The sequence below is a fragment of the Xenopus laevis genome, chromosome 8L (assembly GCF_017654675.1).
Source record: "Xenopus laevis strain J_2021 chromosome 8L, Xenopus_laevis_v10.1, whole genome shotgun sequence".
Lineage (NCBI taxonomy): Eukaryota > Metazoa > Chordata > Amphibia > Anura > Pipidae > Xenopus > Xenopus laevis.
The window spans coordinates 71,629,153-71,650,167 of NC_054385.1; the positions used below are offsets into that span (position 1 = coordinate 71,629,153).

Sequence of the window (21,015 nt, forward strand, 5' to 3'; positions counted from 1 at the left end):
GTGTACTCACCGTTAAATCTCTTTCTCTTCAGTCGCTTGGGGGACACAGGGCTTCCCTCCCTGAATAGAGGCCTTCTCTTGGCTTCAGACTGTTCTTCTTGTAATTAGTTATCAGATTTTCTGTTGATTATTGATAACCTCCTGTTTCTCCTTTGGTACAAACTGAGTGTCTCTGCCTACAGAGGAGGGGTATAGCAGGAGGAGGAGGGGTCAAGTTTCTATTTTTTTTTTTTTAATTGTGTCCAGCCTCCTAGTGGTTCCAGCTATACCCCCACTGTCCCTGTGTCCCCCAAGCGACTGAAGAGAAAGAGATTTAACGGTGAGTACACAAAATCTCCTTTTACTTACTCTTCAAGTATCCCAACTCGCACAATGTCTGCTACTAACACCATCAATTTGCCCTCTTCTGTTTTTCAATAGTGGCTTAAACAATACATACTATGTACTGTAATTCTGTATAACCAAGGGATTCTCCGCTTTTTCATACTGTCTCTACATATATGCCTAAATGCCTGTGTTACAAAAACATTGCTTTCAATTCATCTTATTTATATTTCTATATATTAAAGTATATATATTCAGACACTGAGTTATATAATAAACCCTCATTCAGATTCAATGCCTGAGGTTCCCTCAGCTGACCCTTCTTTTCATTGCTGATTCCCCACTGGAATACATTTTGTCAGCTGATACATAGCAAATACAATATATAGAATATATCTGAGGAATATAGGAGTCCTTGATTTACTTACTGCACTTTTTTTCTTAAATCGGTCAAGTTGTCAAATTTTTTTTAAATCTTCAGTTTTATTTGCAATAATTCAAGAGATTGTTTATCATACATTGATAGATACATCTATTCAGTATTGTGATTTCTCTTTTAGAACACACATCATGAGTCAAATTTTACATTTGCACATAAAACCATCGGCAAATCAAATAACATATCAGCTATCAGTAAAAATAAAAAAGAGGGAAAAGGAGAAAATGTCAGTGCAGTCTCAATTGTCTATCAAGGTTGGGTATGCGTATCCATGAAGGTGTACCATTCACCCCAAATTTCCTGGTGCAGATAAAATTTGTTATCTCTCTCTGCTGCCCCTTTTTCCATGCTACCTCTGATCTTTATTTGGGTTATGCTCAAGTTGTCTAATTTTGACCGATCTTCTGTAATGAACTCATGTGTTTCTCTTTCTGTTCTCTTGTGTAGTCTGGAGACAGTCAGGTTAGAAGCCACTTTCTTTTTCTATGGTTTGGCTGCCACAGTGTTGCCCTCTGCCTGCATTGAAAGCATGGCTGTTTTTGTTTGTCCTTCTCTCCTACCAGTTGTCACCTTTCCCATTAAAGTGTTGCAAACACTTAAAAATATCAGTGTGCTGGTAGATGTTTGCAGATATGATTGGTACAACGTTATTTTTCAAGCAAATTGTTTGCAAGAATGCATCTTTTAGTCAGCTTAAAAATGAACTTGAAAACCCTTTTTCCCCTTTATTAATGTATCTTTAGAAATCTACTAAGAGGGGGCATCCTTGTTATACATGTGTTTTAGGCCACAGCTCAGATTTAGCACTTGATCCAAGCATGTGCTCAGTAGGTCAGTCAGTATGAGCAGAAAGGGAGTGCTGAATTCACAAATGTAAATATAAATGTCAAGCCTTTGCTGTGTGAAGCCACAGGTTGGATTTTGCTGTGCAGGTGGCTTAGTAAGAGCTCAGAAGGACATCAGATGTTTGCATGTTGACAGCAAGAATGAATAAAGGCTATATTTTTGCCTGCCCAAGCAACACATGGCACGCAGAATGTGTTGGCACTGAGTGAGGACAGTTGTGGAGAGGGAGATGAATACAAGCTTCAACTAAAAGGAGAACTACTGCGAAAATGAAAATGTAATAAGCTTAATCACACTGAACCTTTCTAATTATAATCAATTAAAAATTCTGTACTGTTTCTGAAATATTCAAGTTTATCTTCATTGTCCCACTCTCAGCATCTGTTACTCTTCATTCTCTCTTCATACTGGAGTTGGGCGTCAGATTTTTATTGACAGAATCAATATATCTTTTAGGGGGACTCCTTTTCCTAGCAGAGTATCAGAGCTCACTCAATAACTGATTCCAGTACAAACAAAATCTAACAAAATAACTGCCTTTTGCACAAATTCTGCATGTAGAGAGACAAGATTTCTCGTCATTTTAATAGAATGAGCTCTAATACATCTTCTAGGCAAAAGGAGACCCCCTAAAATATATATATTGGATTTAACTGTTTCAAAATCAGACTCCCAACACCGGCATGAAGAAAGATTTAAGAGAGACAAATGCTTTGAGAGGGAGAGTGAAGAATACATTTTAATTGATTGTATTTAGAAAATCTCTCATTTCAGTATCATGCAGCTTATATTAAATTTTCATTTTTGTGATAGTTCCCCTTTAAAATAACATCCAGATTTCTAGGTGCTGTATATTATACAGTACATTAGCATGCCAATGCCCACCTTCACTGTTCACATGCGCATGTGTTTTCCTGAACAACTGTTTGGAACAGGATTCCAGATGTGTCCACCCCAATATAGACGTATATTAGGCAATGAATTCATAATTTTGTACGAAAAACTGAATCCTCCACAAAAGATTGGGCCAAATACTAAACTGTATTTGAACCATCATTTGCATTTTTAAATATAGGTTTTTCTGGTTCTAGTATTTTATTTTTTTAAACGATTTTATGAATTTGGGTTCCCTTTGGCTGAATGCTAAGGATTCTGCCAAATCTGAGAGTGCCTGGGTTTAGCTTAACTGGAAAAAACAATTATGTATGTTGTTCAGCCTTACAGTTTTGCAGCCATGGAAATTGAAAATATGCAGTGATATATGCCTGGACCTTATGTTTAGTGTGAGGATCCATTCATGCTTAGTTAGAAGCATCCGTCTGGCTTATTTTTCAACACTTTTTTTTGCACCTGGGCAGTAACCCATGGATACAAATCACGAATTGGGTTCCATTGTTCTAGCACCAACTACCTGAAAAAAGCTAATCACTGATTGGTTGGTATGGTTTACTGCCCAGGGTTTTAATATAGAATATGTACCAGTGAGCTTACCATTAGGTAATTTCTATGTTGCTTTTTGTGCTCTGCAAATGAGGAGAACCCAGATGGGCATAGGCTTTGCAGAAGTGTAGAATCTCACACACAGCAGATACTGTTTGTACGAGGAAAACCTTGTGAACAATGACATAAAGGAGCACTGAACAATATGGTGCTTAATGTTTTGGTTTTGTTCTTGAAATGATGCACATTGGTCTTCAGAGATGTTTGCTAGCTCTACACATTGTGTTTCAATGTGAAAAACATATAGCATGATATAGCATTGCGTGCATGTATATCCTATGTTTTATTCTATATTTAGATGAATTCACTATTTCACTATCAATAACTTCTATTTTCCTCTGTAGTCTGGAGGATCGGATCAGGAGCGCACAAAGATGAAACGACGTGGAGACCGTTACTCTGTGCAAACATCCCTTATTGTGGCTACCATTAAAAAGATGCTGCCTATTGGTTTAAATATGTGCTCACCTACTGACCAAGAGCTGATTGCATTGGCCAAAACACGCTATTCATTGGTGAGATTTTTGATCTGTTATGCTTATGTGGCAATATACTACTAAAGCACAGGTGACAGAATGCCAGACATTTCTGTTTTGTATATGTAATATTCACTTGAATACTTGAACCAATTTTTTGCTGTGCATTTGCTAACATGCCATTGTGTCCATTGTGTCTACAGTGAACCTATAGAAAATAGATATTCATAACTTGGGAAGTGAAGAAGGTTTCACACTTGTTCAATATGCAATGTACTCTCAAAACACAAGCATTAAACACAGATATAAGCACCATGTGTTTGATGTTATCAGCATGAATTTCAATGGACACACATTTAATCAACTCCACTGCAGGCCTGGCTATAAACTGATGACAGATTAAGCCTATTTTATTGTGTGTTCTCACCTACGGGTCATTATTTTTCTTTTTTATTTATCTTAAACAGAAAGACACAGATGAAGAAGTCAGGGAGTTTTTGCAGAATAACCTTCATCTACAGGGCAAGGTAGGCAATGTGTGTAGTAGTTTTAATTTCGATTTATTTTTCTTCAGTTTTCTCTGTTTCCATTTCTCTCAGTAACTTTGGATGCCGATAATATCTCTCTTTCATCTACCTTATTCTCCATTTCTGGTCTCATTGTACAGCTTCTGATCTCTCCCCGTCTTCTTCCTTTTTATTGTCTCCTTTGCAGTGTGATAACTCGTCCATGCGCTGGCAGATGGCTTTATATAACAAGATGTCAGGGAAGGCTGAAGACTGCAATAATCCAGAGAAGATTGTTAAACGTGTTCAGGAGGTCTCTGCAGTCCTCTTTCATCTGGAGCTGGTGAGTCATAGTAGGAGTGTAATATATTCATATCATTCATACACCATGCAAAGAGTAATAGTCACTCCCTAATCCCATTTGCAAATATGCATTCCCCTTGCCTGTTCCTTACATTTTATTCCTTTTATGCCCCATCCCAGACTGAGCACCCCTTCAAATCAAAGAAAGCTGTTTGGCATAAGCTTCTTTCTAAACAGCGTCGACGGGCTGTGGTTGCCTGTTTCCGTATGACCCCACTGTATAATCTTCCCAGGTATGTAGTAATATCTGTAAAACCATTATACTCTCTTTCATACAAGCACAAACTCCCGTACCATTTTGTTAGTTGTATTCCAGAGTGTTAAATTCATAAAGATGGCTGAAGATAAACTGAATATATATGACCTAAAGAATGCCTTAAATTCATTAAAGTGATAGCGACACATTCTTATAACTGATAGGATCTTGCTAATAGTAAAGTGCTGATTTTTTTTTTTTTAACAAAAGTGTCCCTAGCCCACCCCGAGTGGAATTTACATTTTTTGACACTATAAACTGAGCACTGAGACTAGTTGTCTCCTGAGGTGTAAGTAGTGATGGGAGATATTTTATTACTATTAATAATTACATTCTCCTATTATTATGGGAAATTTGTATCTCTATAAACATTCCTGAGACAAAGAATTAGATCGTCCCTGCATTTCCACTATCAAATTATGGGCTTATCACCTAACCATTGAGAGGGCAATTATGCAGTATTTCTTATGTGCATGTTTTCTGTAGGCACCGCGCTTGTAACATGTTCCTGGAAGGTTACAAACATGCCTGGATAATGAGTGAAGCTCATGACTTTGAAGACAGGATGATTGATGACTTGGCTGTGAGTAACAATCTAAAAAGAATTAATTAAAGCAAAACATTACCAAATTATTTTGAAATTCTGATAAAATATAACTGTACAGTAAAGTTCTCTTTCTGTTGTTTGCATTATTATTGTATACTGTATCTGAAACCTGTCACCCATTCATAATATAGTCCTAGTACTGCTAAGCACAAAGCTACCTCAGTCAATCATTGTATCAAAATACAATGCAATAATTTAAGAGTTATACCTTCTCACAATTTGGGACTGTACAGCTGTTTTTTAATTAGAGCTACCAGCATCCCTAGACAGATGTCATAGCCAGTGCCAGCAGGCACAGATATAAGATACCAATAACTGCATTAGAGAAATAAGCAGAGGACTTAACAGGGTCCTCACCTCTGTTTTGATTAATCAGACTTGCTGGTGTTTGTGGTAATGTGGCTTCTTTTGTATGGGTCAGAACATCTGTTGAGAAGTTAGGATTTTCAGTCTAATATTTGACAATTAGAAGGCACAAATTGAGAAGTGGTTTCTTAGTAGTCATTTATTCTTTAGAAATCCAGTGAAGCAGAAGAAGAAGAGGAAGAAGAAGAGGAGAAAAAACCAGACCCTCTGCACCAACTGATTCTACATTTCAGCAGAACTGCCCTCACAGAGAAGAGGTGTGTGAATAGAAAGGAATACTAATGCCAAGATTGGAGTACTAGTAGATTATAACTTAATGCTTATTGTTGTCCCTGCTCTTCCTCTACAGCAAGCTTGATGAAGATTACTTGTACATGGCCTATGCTGACATCATGGCAAAGGTAAGAAATGCAAATGCGATCTACTTTGATGTACTTTGGCTGTATATGAAAGTTAAAATGCAAAGTTATTTGGCAGATTCATGACACATATACTATAAATACTAGGGATGAGCAATTTTTTCACAGCAAAATTAGCATTTTCAGGAGTGGTGAATTTTCTTTTGCAAATCTGCACTAGAATTTCACCATGCATTTTGTTTTTTGCAGCAGAACAAAACGCCAACAGCATTATTAGAGTTTTAACATGCATGTTTTCATGTTGAAAGGACCGCTACGTATTTTGCGCTGGGAAAAATGCAGGAAAAAAAAGCCAATTGACTCCAATACATTTCCCTCTAGAAAAAATGTGGAAAACAAACACTCATTGACTTCAATGCATTTGGAAAAATTTCAGCAAAATGTTTGTGACTTTTTTCGGCAAAGCATACCAGGGCAGTTTTGCTCATCACTTTATCTACTATATCTACATCTAAACAAAACTCGTTTTTGCAGATAAAGTATACTACTAATAACAAGTAGAAACATATTTTATGTTCCTTTGCTGATGCCTTAAATAATATCACTGTTTCATGACACTTTTTTTACTGTATTTAACAAAATCAGGTCTATCCTAAACTTCTCATATATTCTTCTATAATTTTGACTACTACAGTTAATTTTAGATTTTTTTAAACCGAAATCTCTTCCTTCAGTCAGTTCTACATACCTCTATAATACCTATTTTCAATTTACCATAAGCAGCCTTTCTATTATGTATACATTTTTAGAGTTTGGAGAACCATTTTGCAGTGATGTTGACTTTTTGGCCGGTGTTATAGACTTTAATAATTTTTGCATAATCTAAACTGGTGCATAAAATTGAATTACAAATATACGTATTCTTTCCCAAGCTTATTAAATAGTCATCTTGTACCAGTTGGCATCGTGATGCATCATTTTGCTTTTGTGACTCGTGGATTGTAAATATAAGAAAGAATGAAACTTTATAAGAGACTTGAATTCTTGTCTTGAGTGAGGCCTTTTAATGGAGATTAATTGTCCCTACACCTAAGAGAGAATTCTTAACCGAGTATTGTGTGCTTAAAATAACAGTAACACAACAAAAGAAAGTGTTTTAAAGTAACAAAAACGTAATGTACTGCTGTGGTGCACTGATCCAGCTGGTGTGTTTGCTTCAGAAATTCTATTATAGTTTTATAAAAATGATGATGTGTAGCCATGGGGGCAGACATTCAAAGCTGAAAAGGGAGAAAAGGTACAGGATAAACAGCAGATAACAGATCAGCTCTGTAGTATACAATAGGATTCTTCAGAACTTTTCTGTTATCCTGTGGTTGAATGGCTGCCTACATGGCTACACAGCAGCTCGTTTATATAAACTATATTAGTCTTTCTGAAGCAAACACACCAGTTTTACCAGTGCGGGGCAACAGTACATTATATTGTCATTCCTTTAAAACGCATTGCTTTTTTGTGGTACTGTTCCTTTAAATAGTTTCTTTCCTCAAAATGGATTCCAAGGAGACAAATCTCCCTGTGTGCCAATGCCTTCTTATTTAGTTTACTGAGAATATTGTAACCATAAAATGATTAAAGAAATATATTATAATATTTTTTAAATACCTTTTTGGGCTATGCCTCATACATTCTAAATAAATGGAGCCTTCCACCCAAAGTGTGTTTTTTTGCATAATTAAAGAAAATGCAATTCCAAAATACATTAATTAAAACTTTTCAATGGTGTAAACATTATTCTCAAATGTGTTTGTTACTGAAGAAATAGAGAATGAGTAAATTGAATTTTCACTGTAATAGTGGAAGTCCGTTTCTGGAACATTGTCTCAGTCATGACACAACTAGAAACCATCTATTTCTTTGTCATTTTGACTTGTGTTCGCAGTGTGGAGCTTGGGTATCATTTCATATAAATGAATAAGTGTTTGAGTCTTGTGAGTGCAAAGTGAATTTTGTGTATATCTCTCCTTATTAATTGCCCTGTCTTGTCACAGAGTTGCCACTCGGAGGAAGAGTCAGAGGAAGCTCCTGAAGGTGACGAAGAAGCTGAACTTACATTTGAAGTATGTACATGTGAATTCTACAAAAGACTGTAGAAAGCCTTCTCTTTTTTTACTTCCCCTCTTGTGAAGCATCTAACCATCCTTGCTTGATTTTCTCTAAATGTTATCCCAAATGATTACGATTTATTTTATATGAACTCATGAAGCATGAAAATTATATAGTACTGATTAAATTAAAATTTATATGGAATTGTATTTATTTGGATATGAAGTCTGATTAACTGGCTTTAAATGAATTGATGTGAAAAGTTTTTAAGTGAATGTAAATAGTAAATATGTTAATGAAGGAGACGCGTTTAAGAGACATGCATGCTAATGAGAATGGAGGTCTCTGAGGAAGTGCGTAGCCACGAAACACGTCAGACCTCAGACGCTAGATGGTCAATCAGATGTGAAAATAAAGATATACCTTTTAACCATAACCTAGAGAGTGAAGATTCTTCCAGGATGCCGGTGTGCGCTGCCACAAATTTTTGTGGTCTTTTTTTACTTCCCCTCTTGTGAAGCATCTAACATCCTTGCTTGATTTTCTCTAAATGTTATCCCAAATATGTTCATATTTTCTCTTTTCTCTTTCCAATACTTCATCTTGCTACTGTCAGGGCCCGAAGGCTCTGTTGTAGTGTGGACCAAGGAGGAGACAACTACACCAAGTTCGCGGTACAAAAGGATTTATCAGGAGAATAGTCGTAAGCAGGCAAATGGTCAATACAGGCAGCAAGGATCAGAATCGTAAAACAGGCAAGAAGTCGGTACACGGATAATCAGAATAGCAAGAATCACACCCAGGAACTATACAAGATAGACCTATAATTGGGCAAGGACAGAAAGGGCAATTGGGAATAAATAGTCCAAGGTTGGCGCAAAACTTGACGCGGTGACGTCATGACGCCGACGCCGGCGTCCTCACGTTGGCGTCCTGACGCCGACGCACATTCTGACGCCGGCGTCCATTCCGTCGCCGGCGACCAATCCTGAGGCGACACGTTTCTGACGCAGTCATATTACGACCAGGAAGAGCCGCATGGTGGAGCAGGAGGTCGCCATCTTGGATGTCCCGTGGGGTAAGTTCTACACTTTCCATTACAGTACCCCCCTCCTTAGGGGGGGCCTCAGGACCACCGAGGCTAGGGGAAGAAGGAAAAAGTCTGTGGAACTTACGAACCAGGACAGGTGCATGTACGTCAGAGCTTATCACCCAAGAACACTCCTCTGGACCGAACCCCTTCCACTCGATAAGATATTGAAGAAAGCCCCTGGAAATACGAGAGTCCAAGATTCTTTTGACTTCAAATTCCTTATGATCGTCAACCAAAACAGGAGCTGGAGAGGAAGAAGAAGAGGGGCAAGACATAGCAAGTTTAAGCAGGGAAACATGAAAAACATTGGGTATCCGCAGCTCAGGAGGAAGTTGAAGACGAACAGCCACAGGGTTGATGATTTCGATGATAGGGAAGGGGCCGATGAATTTAGGACCAAGCTTGGGTGTAGGAATCTTGAGACGAATGTTGCGTGTGGAAAGAAAAACTTTATCACCAGGAATATATGGAGGGGAAGAAATCCTTCTTTTATCAGCAAACTTTTTCTGCACCAGGGAACTCTTCTCTAAGTTTGCCGCAGTAGCATGCCAAATAGCCAACATGTGAGCAGCTTGGTCATTGGCCGCAGGCACATTGGTAAGAAGAAAATCCTGGGAAAAAGCCAAAGGATTGAGACCATAAACACAGAAGAAAGGAGACTTCTGGGAAGAAGAATGCAGAGCGTTGTTGTGGGAAAATTCAGCCCAGGGAAGAAGATCCGACCAATCATCCTGGCACAAGGACACATGACAACGAAGAAATTGTTCCAAGGCCTGATTGACCCGTTCTGCGGCTCCATTAGACTGTGGGTGGTAGGCAGAAGAAAATTGAAGAGAAATGTTAAGAGCTTTGCAAAGAGATCTCCAGAACTTGGAAATAAACTGGGAACCCCGATCAGACACAATCTCGGCAGGAAAACCATGGAGACGAAATATATGTTTGATGAAAAGTTCAGAGAGTTCGGGAGCAGAAGGCAGTTTCCGAAGAGGCGTGAAGTGAGCCATTTTGCTGAATCTGTCGATCACCACCCAGATGACAGTGTGACCAGACGAAACAGGGAGATCGACAATGAAATCCATCGCCAAGTGAGTCCAAGGTCGAGATGGAATGGGAAGTGGCAAGAGTAAACCCTTGGGGGGGGAATGTCCGGACTTGGAAACAGCACAAGTGGAACAGGACAAAACAAAGTCTTTGACATCTTTCCTTAGGGTCGCCACCAGACCAAACGAGACAGGAGCTCGGTTGTCTTCTTAATCCCTGGATGACCGGCCTGTTTGGAACTGTGAGATTGGGATAAAATGGCATGACGAAATTCCGGAGGGACAAAGGCAACACCAAGAGGAGTCTCTACAGGAGCCGAAGACTGAGCAGAAAGTAACTGAGAGGCACATGAGGGAAACAAGGCAGCAATAATCTTGGTAGGGGGCACAATGTGTACAGGATCTTCGGGGCAGGAATCTTCAGGAGCAAAGCTTCTGGACAGAGCGTCAGCCTTCCTGTTTCTGGAGCCAGGACGAAAGGTGATAATAAAATTAAAACGAGAAAAGAAAAGTGCCCACCTGGCTTGCCGGGGATTGAGGCGCTTGAGGGATTGAATAAATTCAAGGTTCTTGTGGTCGGTAAAGATTGTCACCGGAATAGATGAACCTTCAAGCAAATGTCTCCATTCTTCCAAGGCCAACTTAACGGCAAGTAGCTCCCGATTGCCCACATCGTAGTTCTGCTCAGGGGAAGAAAATTTTTTGGAGAAAAAAGCACAAGGGTGGAGTTTACCGTCAGAAGAAGATCTTTGAGACAGAACTGCTCCAGCTCCTACATCAGAGGCATCGACTTCAATGAAGAAGGGTTGAAGGGGTTCAGGGTGTCTAAGAATTGGAGCAGAAGAAAAGGCTTCCTTGAGGGTCTTGAAGGCTTCGAGAGCTTGAGGGGGCCAGAGTTGAGGTTTACTCCCTTTACGGATCAAGGCAAGAATTGGATGGATCTTGGAAGAAAAGTTTTTGATAAATTGTCTATAATAATTGGCGAAGCCAATAAATCTCTGAACTGCCTTGATGCTGGTAGGAAGGGGCCAATCCAAAATTGCAGAAACTTTGGCGGGATCCATCTTAAAACCTTGTGGAGAAATGATGTAGCCAAGAAAAGGAATGGAAGAAACTTCCAAGGTGCATTTTTCCAATTTGGCAAAGAGATTGTTTTTCCTCAACCTGGAAAGAACTTCACGCACTTGGCAACGATGATCAAAAAGGTTTTTGGAAAAAATAAGAATGTCGTCTAAGTACACGACCACACACTGTCCCAAAAGATCACGAAAAATGTCATTGACTAATTCTTGGAAGACCGCAGGAGCATTGCAAAGACCAAATGGCATGACGAGATACTCGTAATGGCCATCACGAGTATTGAAAGCGGTCTTCCATTCCTCTCCCTCACGAATCCGAATAAGATTGTAGGCCCCACGTAGATCCAGCTTAGTAAAGAAACTAGCCCCCTTGAGCTGATCAAAAAGTTCAGAGATGAGAGGAAGAGGATATCCGTTCTTTACGGTGATTTTATTTAACCCCCTGTAGTCAATGCAGGGCCGAAAACTACCGTCTTTCTTTTCAACAAAGAAGAACCCTGCTCCAGCAGGGGAGGTAGAAGGACGAATAAAACCTCTTTGAAGATTCTCCTGGATATAAGACTTCATAGCAGAAGTTTCGGAGGGAGAAAGCGGATAAGTGCGGCCTCGGGGAGGCATAGAGCCGGGTAAAAGTTCGATAGGACAATCATAGGGACGATGAGGTGTGAGAGTCTCAGCGGACTTCTTATCAAAGACATCGGAAAAGGCTTGGTACACAGGAGGGAGAGAAGAACTTGAAGACACTGAAGAAACTTTGACAACAGGAACAGCAGGTAAACAGTTGTGTACACAAAATGGACTCCAACGGGAAATTTGTGAGAGGGACCAGTCAATGACCGGATTATGAACACACAGCCAAGGCAATCCCAGGACAACGGGAGTTGAAGGGCAATCGATAAGAAGAAAAGACAGTCTTTCCAAATGCATAGTGCCCACCTTGAGGGAAAGTTCCTGAGTAGACTGCGAGATGATGGCAGAAGAAAGAGGACGATCATCAATCGCCAGGACTCGAAGAGGGTTTGCCAAGGGTTGGAGCGGAATGGCATGGTTATCAGCAAAGGTACGATCCATGAAGTTGCCTGCAGCACCAGAATCAAGGAAGGCCTGAGAAGAGATCTTCTTGGAGCCGAACTGGATTTGAACAGGAAGAAGAAAACGTTGAGCAGAGGAATGGGGAGGAGAACAAATTCCACCCAGGTAAGTCTCCCCAAGCTTACCTAGGTTTTGGAGTTTCCCGGCTTCACTGGGCATTCCTGGGCGAAGTGGGCTTTTCCCCCACAGTAGAGGCATAACCCAGCAGCCCTTCTCCGGAGCTTCTCCTGTTCGGAAAGGCGTGCCCGACCGATCTGCATTGGTTCTTCAGGTGGTAAAGAAGAAGTAGCAGGTGCCGCAGGAGGAGGAGGAAAAAGGTTGGAAGCCGGACTGGGGAGTAGGGGTCTTTGGAAGCGTGGAGCCAGGGTGGGTTGGAACCTGGAAAACTTCCTAGCACGTTCCCTGTCAAGTTCGACTTGGAACTCCCTCTGTCGGGTGTCAACCTTCACAGCCAACGCAACAAGGTCCTCCCATCGAGAAGGAATCTCACGAGATACAAGATCATTCTTGATGCGCATCGCCAGGCTGTTGTAGAAGGCAGAATGGTATCCATCATTATTCCACGAAGTTTCTGCCACGAGAGTTCGGAATTCGATGGCATATTCAGGAACAGAACGAGTCCCTTGCTGCAGCTGGAATAAACGAGCCGAGGCAGAAGTAGCCCGACCTGGAGCATCGAACACTGTGCGAAGGTCCCGGATGAAGGCCTTGGCATCGTCGATTACCGGATCCTCCTTCTCCCAAAGAGGAGAAGCCCACTCCAGAGCTTTCCCTTGCAGGCGGGTGATAATATAGCCCACTTTTGCTCGCTCCGAGACAAACTGACCTGGAAGCAGGGTGAATTGGATCTCACACTGGTTGATGAAACCACGGCATGATTCCGGATCACCGCTATACAGAGGAGGTGCAGGGATGCGAGGCTCGGAAACCTGGAGCGGAGTTGCAGGAACCGGCATAGGGACTGGAGCCACAGGAGATAAAGCAGATAATTTCTCCAGGATTGCTTCAAGTGCCTGGCCGAAGTGGGTTTGCTGGGCTTCATAGGTGTGCATGCGGGAAGCCAATCCACGAACGGCTCTGCCGACATCAGTAGGAACTTGAGGCTCCTCAGAGGGGTCCATGGCCCAATTATACTGTCAGGGCCCGAAGGCTCTGTTGTAGTGTGGACCAAGGAGGAGACAACTACACCAAGTTCGCGGTACAAAAGGATTTATCAGGAGAATAGTCGTAAGCAGGCAAATGGTCAATACAGGCAGCAAGGATCAGAATCGTAAAACAGGCAAGAAGTCGGTACACGGATAATCAGAATAGCAAGAATCACACCCAGGAACTATACAAGATAGACCTATAATTGGGCAAGGACAGAAAGGGCAATTGGGAATAAATAGTCCAAGGTTGGCGCCAAAACTTGACGCGGTGACGTCATGACGCCGACGCCGGCGTCCTCACGTTGGCGTCCTGACGCCGACGCACATTCTGACGCCGGCGTCCATTCCGTCGCCGGCGACCAATCCTGAGGCGACACGTTTCTGACGCAGTCATATTACGACCAGGAAGAGCCGCATGGTGGAGCAGGAGGTCGCCATCCTGGATGTCCCGTGGGGTAAGTTCTACACTTTCCATTACAGCTACTACATGAGCTTCCCTTATCACTTACTACCTTCTAGATAATGGTTAACCCTCCTCTTGTTCTTTCTGTAGCTGCCTTATCCGTGCACCACAATTTCTGATTCAATTTCCATTGTGTTCCATATACATGGCTTGTCCTCTTTTATGCCTTCTTCATGCCATCTTAGCATTTCTGCATTCACTCTTTTTTGTCCTTAAAAAATTCTCAGTTCATTTTATCATCATATTATTTAATTCATTTAACTTCTTATATCACTGTTTTCTTTCTCACTATTACTATCTGCTAATTAACCATCTCTTATAGGCTTTATTACTGTTCTCTTCTTTTACCTAGCATTTTCCAAACTAAATTAATCAATTAAAATAAAATATCCACACACTCATCATCATTGCCTTTACTGCCATTCTCTACAACCATGCACTATTACCTGTCACATGGCAAAATGCTCACTTTAATATTCAAGCAACATTCACACACAAAATTATTTGTGATTTGGAGTGTTTGGACTCAGTGTGCAAATACATGAGATGCTGACAAACAGATTATGCCCTATTGGATATAAACAAGGATTACATGAATGTATCAACTGATTTCTTTAATTCTTTTAAACAGGAGAAAGAGATGGAAAAGCAGAAACTTTTATATCAGCAATCTAGGCTGCATAACCGTGGAGCTGCAGAGATGGTCCTGCAGATGATAAGTGCATGTAAAGGTGAGGAAAGTCGCAAAAGGATAACTTTGTTTATGTATGTTATCCAGCAAATATTGTAGTATTGTAAATATTTTTCCTGTGTAATATAGGTGTGATAACAGATTATTTTGTCCTGCAGGTGAGACAGGATCCATGGTCTCTTCTACCCTCAAACTGGGTATCTCCATTCTTAATGGAGGAAACTGTGAAGTTCAACAGGTGAGATTGTTCCATCAGGGATAAGCCATCATACTCTTGCTGAAATCTGAAAAAGTATTTTTTTCTAAAGGAAGATTAGGAGTCACTTTATACCTTGTAATCATTTTATATTTTGTAAACAACTAGAATAGGAATTTTAATTAGAATTAGAGGGCAGTGAAATTTAATATAGTCACTGGCCACAGAATAATAGAGCCATACAAGGGAATTAACAACATTCAAAATGAAGGCTTTTTAGAAAACATATGTCCTTCTACCCTATCCTCCTTTTAGGATTCACCTGTATTATATTATTATATTGTTGAGCTCATTCAGATTGATAAATAGAATCTTTGGATATGAAGATAGTGGAGCAAAATAGGTGCATGTCATCAACATATAATGAAAGCCTGGAGCCACAGACAAAGGAGAGCACATCTACAGAAATCAAATGCCTTTGTGCTGGTAAGAATACCACACTCACAGGTCTTAGTTTCTGTCATATAAAGTGACCATCCTCAGGGACAAAAAAACAGTACTGCAAGTGACCCACTCCTTAAAAACTCCCAGTGCAAAAAATGGCAACAAAATGAGAAAGGTAACTATGGCAACTGTAAAAACAATAGAGAATGCCATTGGTATAATACACTGCTCACTCTATGGTATAGTGCACTACATGCCCTATGGTATGCTGCAATATATGCTCTATGGTATAATACATCCCAGACTCTATGGTAGAATGCACCAATATTGACAATGCAACAAAGAAAAGAATGTATAGAAATAATAGTAAATAGTTAAAACAATAAACAGCACTAAAACGAGTTATACTGTACATAATGACAAGGTGGGTGAATGAAATTTAACAGCTTTGCATAAAGGCTAGATGTTCTTCACCAATGTATACTGTTCATCACCAGAGCTCTGCATATCCAACATAGGGGTGTACAATAACAAGCTGTCCACAGCATTGTCAGGGCAACCAAGGGCATCGGTTTCGCCCATCTTACCACTTGGTAATGCCCAATATAGATAGCAATGAGGTAGTGGAGTGCACTTAGGTCGATTAGGAAAGTATGCGGTCTGGTTCAAAAGGAGTAGTCAGATACAGTAGCTTTTACGATCAATGCAAGGACACTTAATATGCGCATCGCTATATTGTAGCAGGCACTCGAATATATAACGTGATAGCATGGGCAGTGCTGAACAGTACAGCTTTAAACAAGGCACAAACCTTCAATACGAGTTCAATACGAGTGCAATTTGCAGAGTAGCACTGTGTAAAAGTTTTTCATGTATGGGTGCAGTGTCCATATGGAGCTTACCCTGGTGCAGAAGCAGGTAATTGTTGCAACACCAAGGGATACACTCAGAGCATAAACCTACTGCACTCAAAGTGGTCGAAAGAAACAAAAGTGGTCAATAACTGAAAAAAGACCCCCACCAAGGGTCTCTGGTGTGCCAAGCAGTGTCTGAGGACCAAAAATAATCATTAAGCTATTAGAAGTCCTTCACGACCTTGATCTAACTAAATATATAAATTATGCCCTAGTCTTTTATATAAAATGTAACACTGTAACATTTACTGTGTGCTGCAAACACCATAAAAATCTCTACTGATGGTAATATGCAAAATGTAAAAAATTAAAGGAAAACTATACCCCCAAACAATGTAGGTCTCTATTAAAAGATACTGAGTAAAACAGCTCATGTGTAAAACCCTGCTTCAGGTAAATGAACCATTATCATAATAATATACTTTTTTAGTAGTATGTGCCATTGGGTAATCATAAATAGAAAATTGCCATTTTAAAAAATAAGGGCCGCCCCCTGAGATCGTACGATTCACTGTGCACACATACAAACCACATGTAAGGTCACATGAGCCAAAGACAGAGTTCTGCCTTTTGCTTCCTCACTTCTTCCTGATACAGTTAGTGTTGTAGTATTTCTGGTCAGGTGATCTCTGAGGCAGCACAGATAGAGTCACGAAATTGTGGTTCAAGGCAAGAGATGTAAAAGGGCAATATTTATGTAAATATATATTCCAGTTTGGTAAGATTCTTTAATATGTCATTCAATTTGATATAATCTGTTGCTTAAGTATTCATTTTTGGGGTATAGATTTCCTTTAAACTATTAAAAGGCAGTTTTAAAAAGTAAGATCCCAGTAGATAGAGCTGATAATATATTTGATGATGTTTATATTTTGATAGTTGTGTTTCACCCTAAAAACTATGGGGATAAAACTGTAGGAATACTTTTGAGAAATCGGTAAATCTGACTGATATAAACATGTAAATAGAGGTCACTTTCAAAGGAAAAGATAAGGATTTTGGAAATTCACTCCCGTTGCCGTTTCGGAACCATTCTCCAACCGGTAGGAATATACAAACAAATACAAATTATTCTTTTCCCTCCATCTCATTTTTCTTGTCTATCCCTGAGCTTCTTTGAGAAGTGCTGTTTCACAGGTTTTTGTATGTAAATAGAGGTGTTAATATTACCATACAATTTTAAGCAAGAATAAATTAAGTTATCAGCTGCTTTTTCTTGTTTTGTTGACATGACAGCTCTAAACTTATCCTCGTCCTATAATTGTATATTGCACATTTATTGATTTCTTGCAAAGACTGACACTAATGTTCTTCCTTTTCCTTCTTTCAACACACAGAAAATGTTGGAGTACCTGAAGGAAAAGAGGGAAGTAGGCTTTTTCCAAAGTGTCCAAGCCTTAATGCAAACCTGCAGGTAAGGTGTTGTAGCAGTATTGTCCAACATTCCTGTGCCTTATAATAAGCCTATAATAATGTTAAGAAGTAATTTGCTATATTTATGATGAGACATAATCATCTCTCTGTGTTTTTTTTTTCCTTTTTACAAACCTATGTGAATCTCCACATGTCAGTGTACTTGACCTGAATGCTTTTGAACGTCAGAATAAAGCAGAGGGACTCGGCATGGTAACGGAGGATGGGACAAGTGAGTCCATATTCTTGAATTTTTCATTCTATAATACAGATTGTAATTGTGGGAGAATTATTATTGATTCTTCTAGAAACTGTTTCTAGCCTTGTTTGGTCATGTGTTGTCTATAACCAGAAGCAACTGTCTATTTTAATATGAAGTGAATTCTACCTGTGCACCTTGAGATCCTTATACTGAGTTCTATTTCTCGAATAAGGAATCAGGTACTTATCAATCAGGTTCTTATACAGGGCTGAACAAAATGCAAGTATACATACATTTTCAACAAATTAGGTACCAGCAAAAATAAATGTTTTGACCGTCTACTTGCGATGATGTCTTTACATATAAGCAGTTACATGCCATAATGTCTGTGTATCAACTTTGATCTGAAAGTTGGCAGATGATTTATTAGCTGTAAACATATGCTTTTTTAATGATTTCATAATTTGCCTGAATTCCCTTGTCATTTCCCTACCTTTACCTTTATCACATTTCTCCTAAACATAAAGGGATCATTTATTAATGAGCTACAAAGCCACAAAGATTTCAGCACTGTAAATTATGGTATGTTGATCACCCAGTTTTCTACACATTTGCAGCCATCGCTGGTGTCAGTTGGCCACTAATGAAAGTCTAGTCTATATGGACTCATTCAGGACACTGCTGGTGGATGCAGCTATGGTTTTCACTCCACTTCTAGCTGCCAATGTCATTAATGGCCAGTGCAGCGGCACCACAAACTGCCAATTCACTATTGTGTCAGGTTGCAACGGTGCAGTAGCTGGGAGCAAGACTTCATGAAACTGGTTTTACTGCAGCTCTGTTATACTAGTGGCTTTTTAGTAAATGAACCCCATGGACAATTATTAATACATTTGCAGTTGGATTGCTCTCTCTTTCTCTTTCTTTGTTTTGAGGGTAATATAAACTTCTTGTTAATTTATTCTTGTGTCATCCAATTAATTTGTTTGCAATAATAATAATCATTTTCCTTCCTGTTCCCTGACATGTGGTTTCCCCCCTTCCTTTTCCTGCCTGCTTCTCTCTCATTCCCTGACCTCCTTGGTACCCAGTCATCAACCGTCAACAGGGTAAATGTTCCAATTAAACTCACTTCTCATATGCTTATGCTAACACCTCAGCATTCTCACATGTCCTTTGCTAGGCTGATCATCCCCATAACTACCTAAAGTCTTGACTGCCATTACTGTAAATTAATTAATAATCTAACTGCAGGCCCATACTATGTATGGCCTATCGGTCTTTTCTAGCCCTGCCATCTTAAGGCTTACACGTCATGGGAAATTGAAAATGAATTGCATTACACTGAGAGAAAACAGATAGTGTTGCATTTCAATTAACAACAATAATCAAGTACCCAGAAAGGTGATTTAACAGAACGTTTCATTGGCAAAGCTGGAATGTTGTGATCGACTGGTCAACAATTCCAGATCTACTGGTAGATCTCAATCTAATTTTTGGGCACTTATGGCCTATATGCTGCATTACATGTAAGGTAGATAGGTGCTTTCTGAACAAAAGGGTACATCACTACCCACATTTTGTAGATAATTTGCTCCTAGCTACATGATGCTATAGGTCAAGTCAAAAGACTTTTCCATCTGTTTAAGAATTAACTTCACCACTATTTTTAATGTCATGCTTATTTATCTTTGGCTAAATTGGACAAAACTGGGCATTTGCAAACAACTGCTCAAAAAGTACTGGCATTATTTATTATATTAGAAATAAATAAATATCTATAAAATACTTATCTAAACTATTATAATTCAATATATTAGTGTTAGCATTATCATTCATTGACTCTTTAAGCCACAGAAGATTTGGCAGAACCCTTAGTCATGTGAATTTAAACCAATGGACAACTAACATTTTTGTCCACAGCGGATGCAATTTTACTTTTTTTTCATGTGTACTATCTTTTAGCGATGAGTGAAAAATTTCACTGTGTACAGATTCACCTGAACTTCCGCATTCCGCCAGTGGAGAAAATTTTCTTGAAACTCCAAAATTATTTTTGCCTTGCACGACAAAATAAAAAGACGTGCGGCAAATGCATAGGTCATTTTATACTTCCACTCTCCTTCCACATGAACCAAAAGGATCAGAGCTGTCCCACTTTGTAAGGACATACACATACAGCAGGGTTTATAAGTATTGAACACGTCAAAGTTTTTTTCAGTAAACATATTTCTAATGGGGCTATTGACATGAAATGTATATCAGATGTTGGTAACAACTCAAGTAATCCACACATACAAAGAAATCAAAACAAATAAGTCCATAAATTAAGGTATGTGTAATAAAGTGGAATGACACAGGGAATAAGTATCGAAAATGCTTACTGAAATTTGTTTTATACTTTGTTGTTAAAATCCTTTGTCGGTAATGACAGCTTCAAGAAACCTCCAGTAAGGAGAAACTAGTTGCATGCATTGCTCACGTGGGATTTTGGCCAATTATTCCACCCAAACTGTCCTTAAATCTTGACAGTTTCAGGGCCTCTTCTATGAACTCTGATCTTTAGTTCTTTCCATTGATTGTACAAATGTTGTGCAGCAAACTTTAAACAAGCTTCAACATACTTTTTATATAGCAGTGAAATTTTGTGAGCGTGCATAGAGGTCATGTCAGTTGAGTGCATTCATTTTTTGTTTTCTTAGAAACAACTGTACCTGCTAATTCAAGGTCTTTCTGAAGCTTTCAGCAAGTGGTCCTTGGCTCTTAGACAACTCTTCTGATTTTTCTTTTGACTTCTCTATCAGAAAGTAGCAATAAAGTATCACCCGGAGAGTACATCATATATTCAAATCATCATTTTGTTTTTATTGCAGGTAAAACATGCACAACATGTTTTTTTTCGCCTTAATCGGGTGCACCTGCTGAAGTTGAATGTGCTGAAACATGCTGTGCATGTTTTACCTGCAATAAAAACAAAATGCTGATTTGAATATATGACGTAATATCCGGGTGATACTTTTTTACTATTTTACATGTTGGCATCCTGACACGGGGGCTGCAACCTGTTGAGGAGTACTGTGACACAGATTTGG

The 21,015-nt window shown here is 39.4% G+C and overlaps 1 protein-coding gene across 7 annotated transcripts in view; it reads left to right on the plus strand.

Moving 5' to 3' along the window:
- The window catches only part of ryr1.L (ryanodine receptor 1 (skeletal) L homeolog), a 119,472-nt gene that overhangs the window by 71,467 nt on the left and 26,990 nt on the right, over nucleotides 1–21,015 (plus strand). For 2 of the 7 annotated variants that reach the window (XM_018230279.2, XM_018230284.2), the window contains 14 exons: nucleotides 1,211–1,225; nucleotides 3,454–3,624; nucleotides 4,053–4,112; nucleotides 4,300–4,434; nucleotides 4,575–4,687; nucleotides 5,197–5,293; nucleotides 5,834–5,940; nucleotides 6,033–6,084; nucleotides 8,094–8,162; nucleotides 14,695–14,794; nucleotides 14,913–14,992; nucleotides 17,646–17,722; nucleotides 17,880–17,953; nucleotides 19,015–19,032. In XM_018230279.2, coding sequence (XP_018085768.1) covers nucleotides 1,211–1,225; nucleotides 3,454–3,624; nucleotides 4,053–4,112; nucleotides 4,300–4,434; nucleotides 4,575–4,687; nucleotides 5,197–5,293; nucleotides 5,834–5,940; nucleotides 6,033–6,084; nucleotides 8,094–8,162; nucleotides 14,695–14,794; nucleotides 14,913–14,992; nucleotides 17,646–17,722; nucleotides 17,880–17,953; nucleotides 19,015–19,032 — 1,168 coding nt within the window. The remainder of the gene's footprint in view (nucleotides 1–1,210; nucleotides 1,226–3,453; nucleotides 3,625–4,052; nucleotides 4,113–4,299; nucleotides 4,435–4,574; nucleotides 4,688–5,196; nucleotides 5,294–5,833; nucleotides 5,941–6,032; nucleotides 6,085–8,093; nucleotides 8,163–14,694; nucleotides 14,795–14,912; nucleotides 14,993–17,645; nucleotides 17,723–17,879; nucleotides 17,954–19,014; nucleotides 19,033–21,015) is intronic. The other 5 variants (XM_041572954.1, XM_018230286.2, XM_018230283.2 and 2 more) reach the window with 3 other exon arrangements.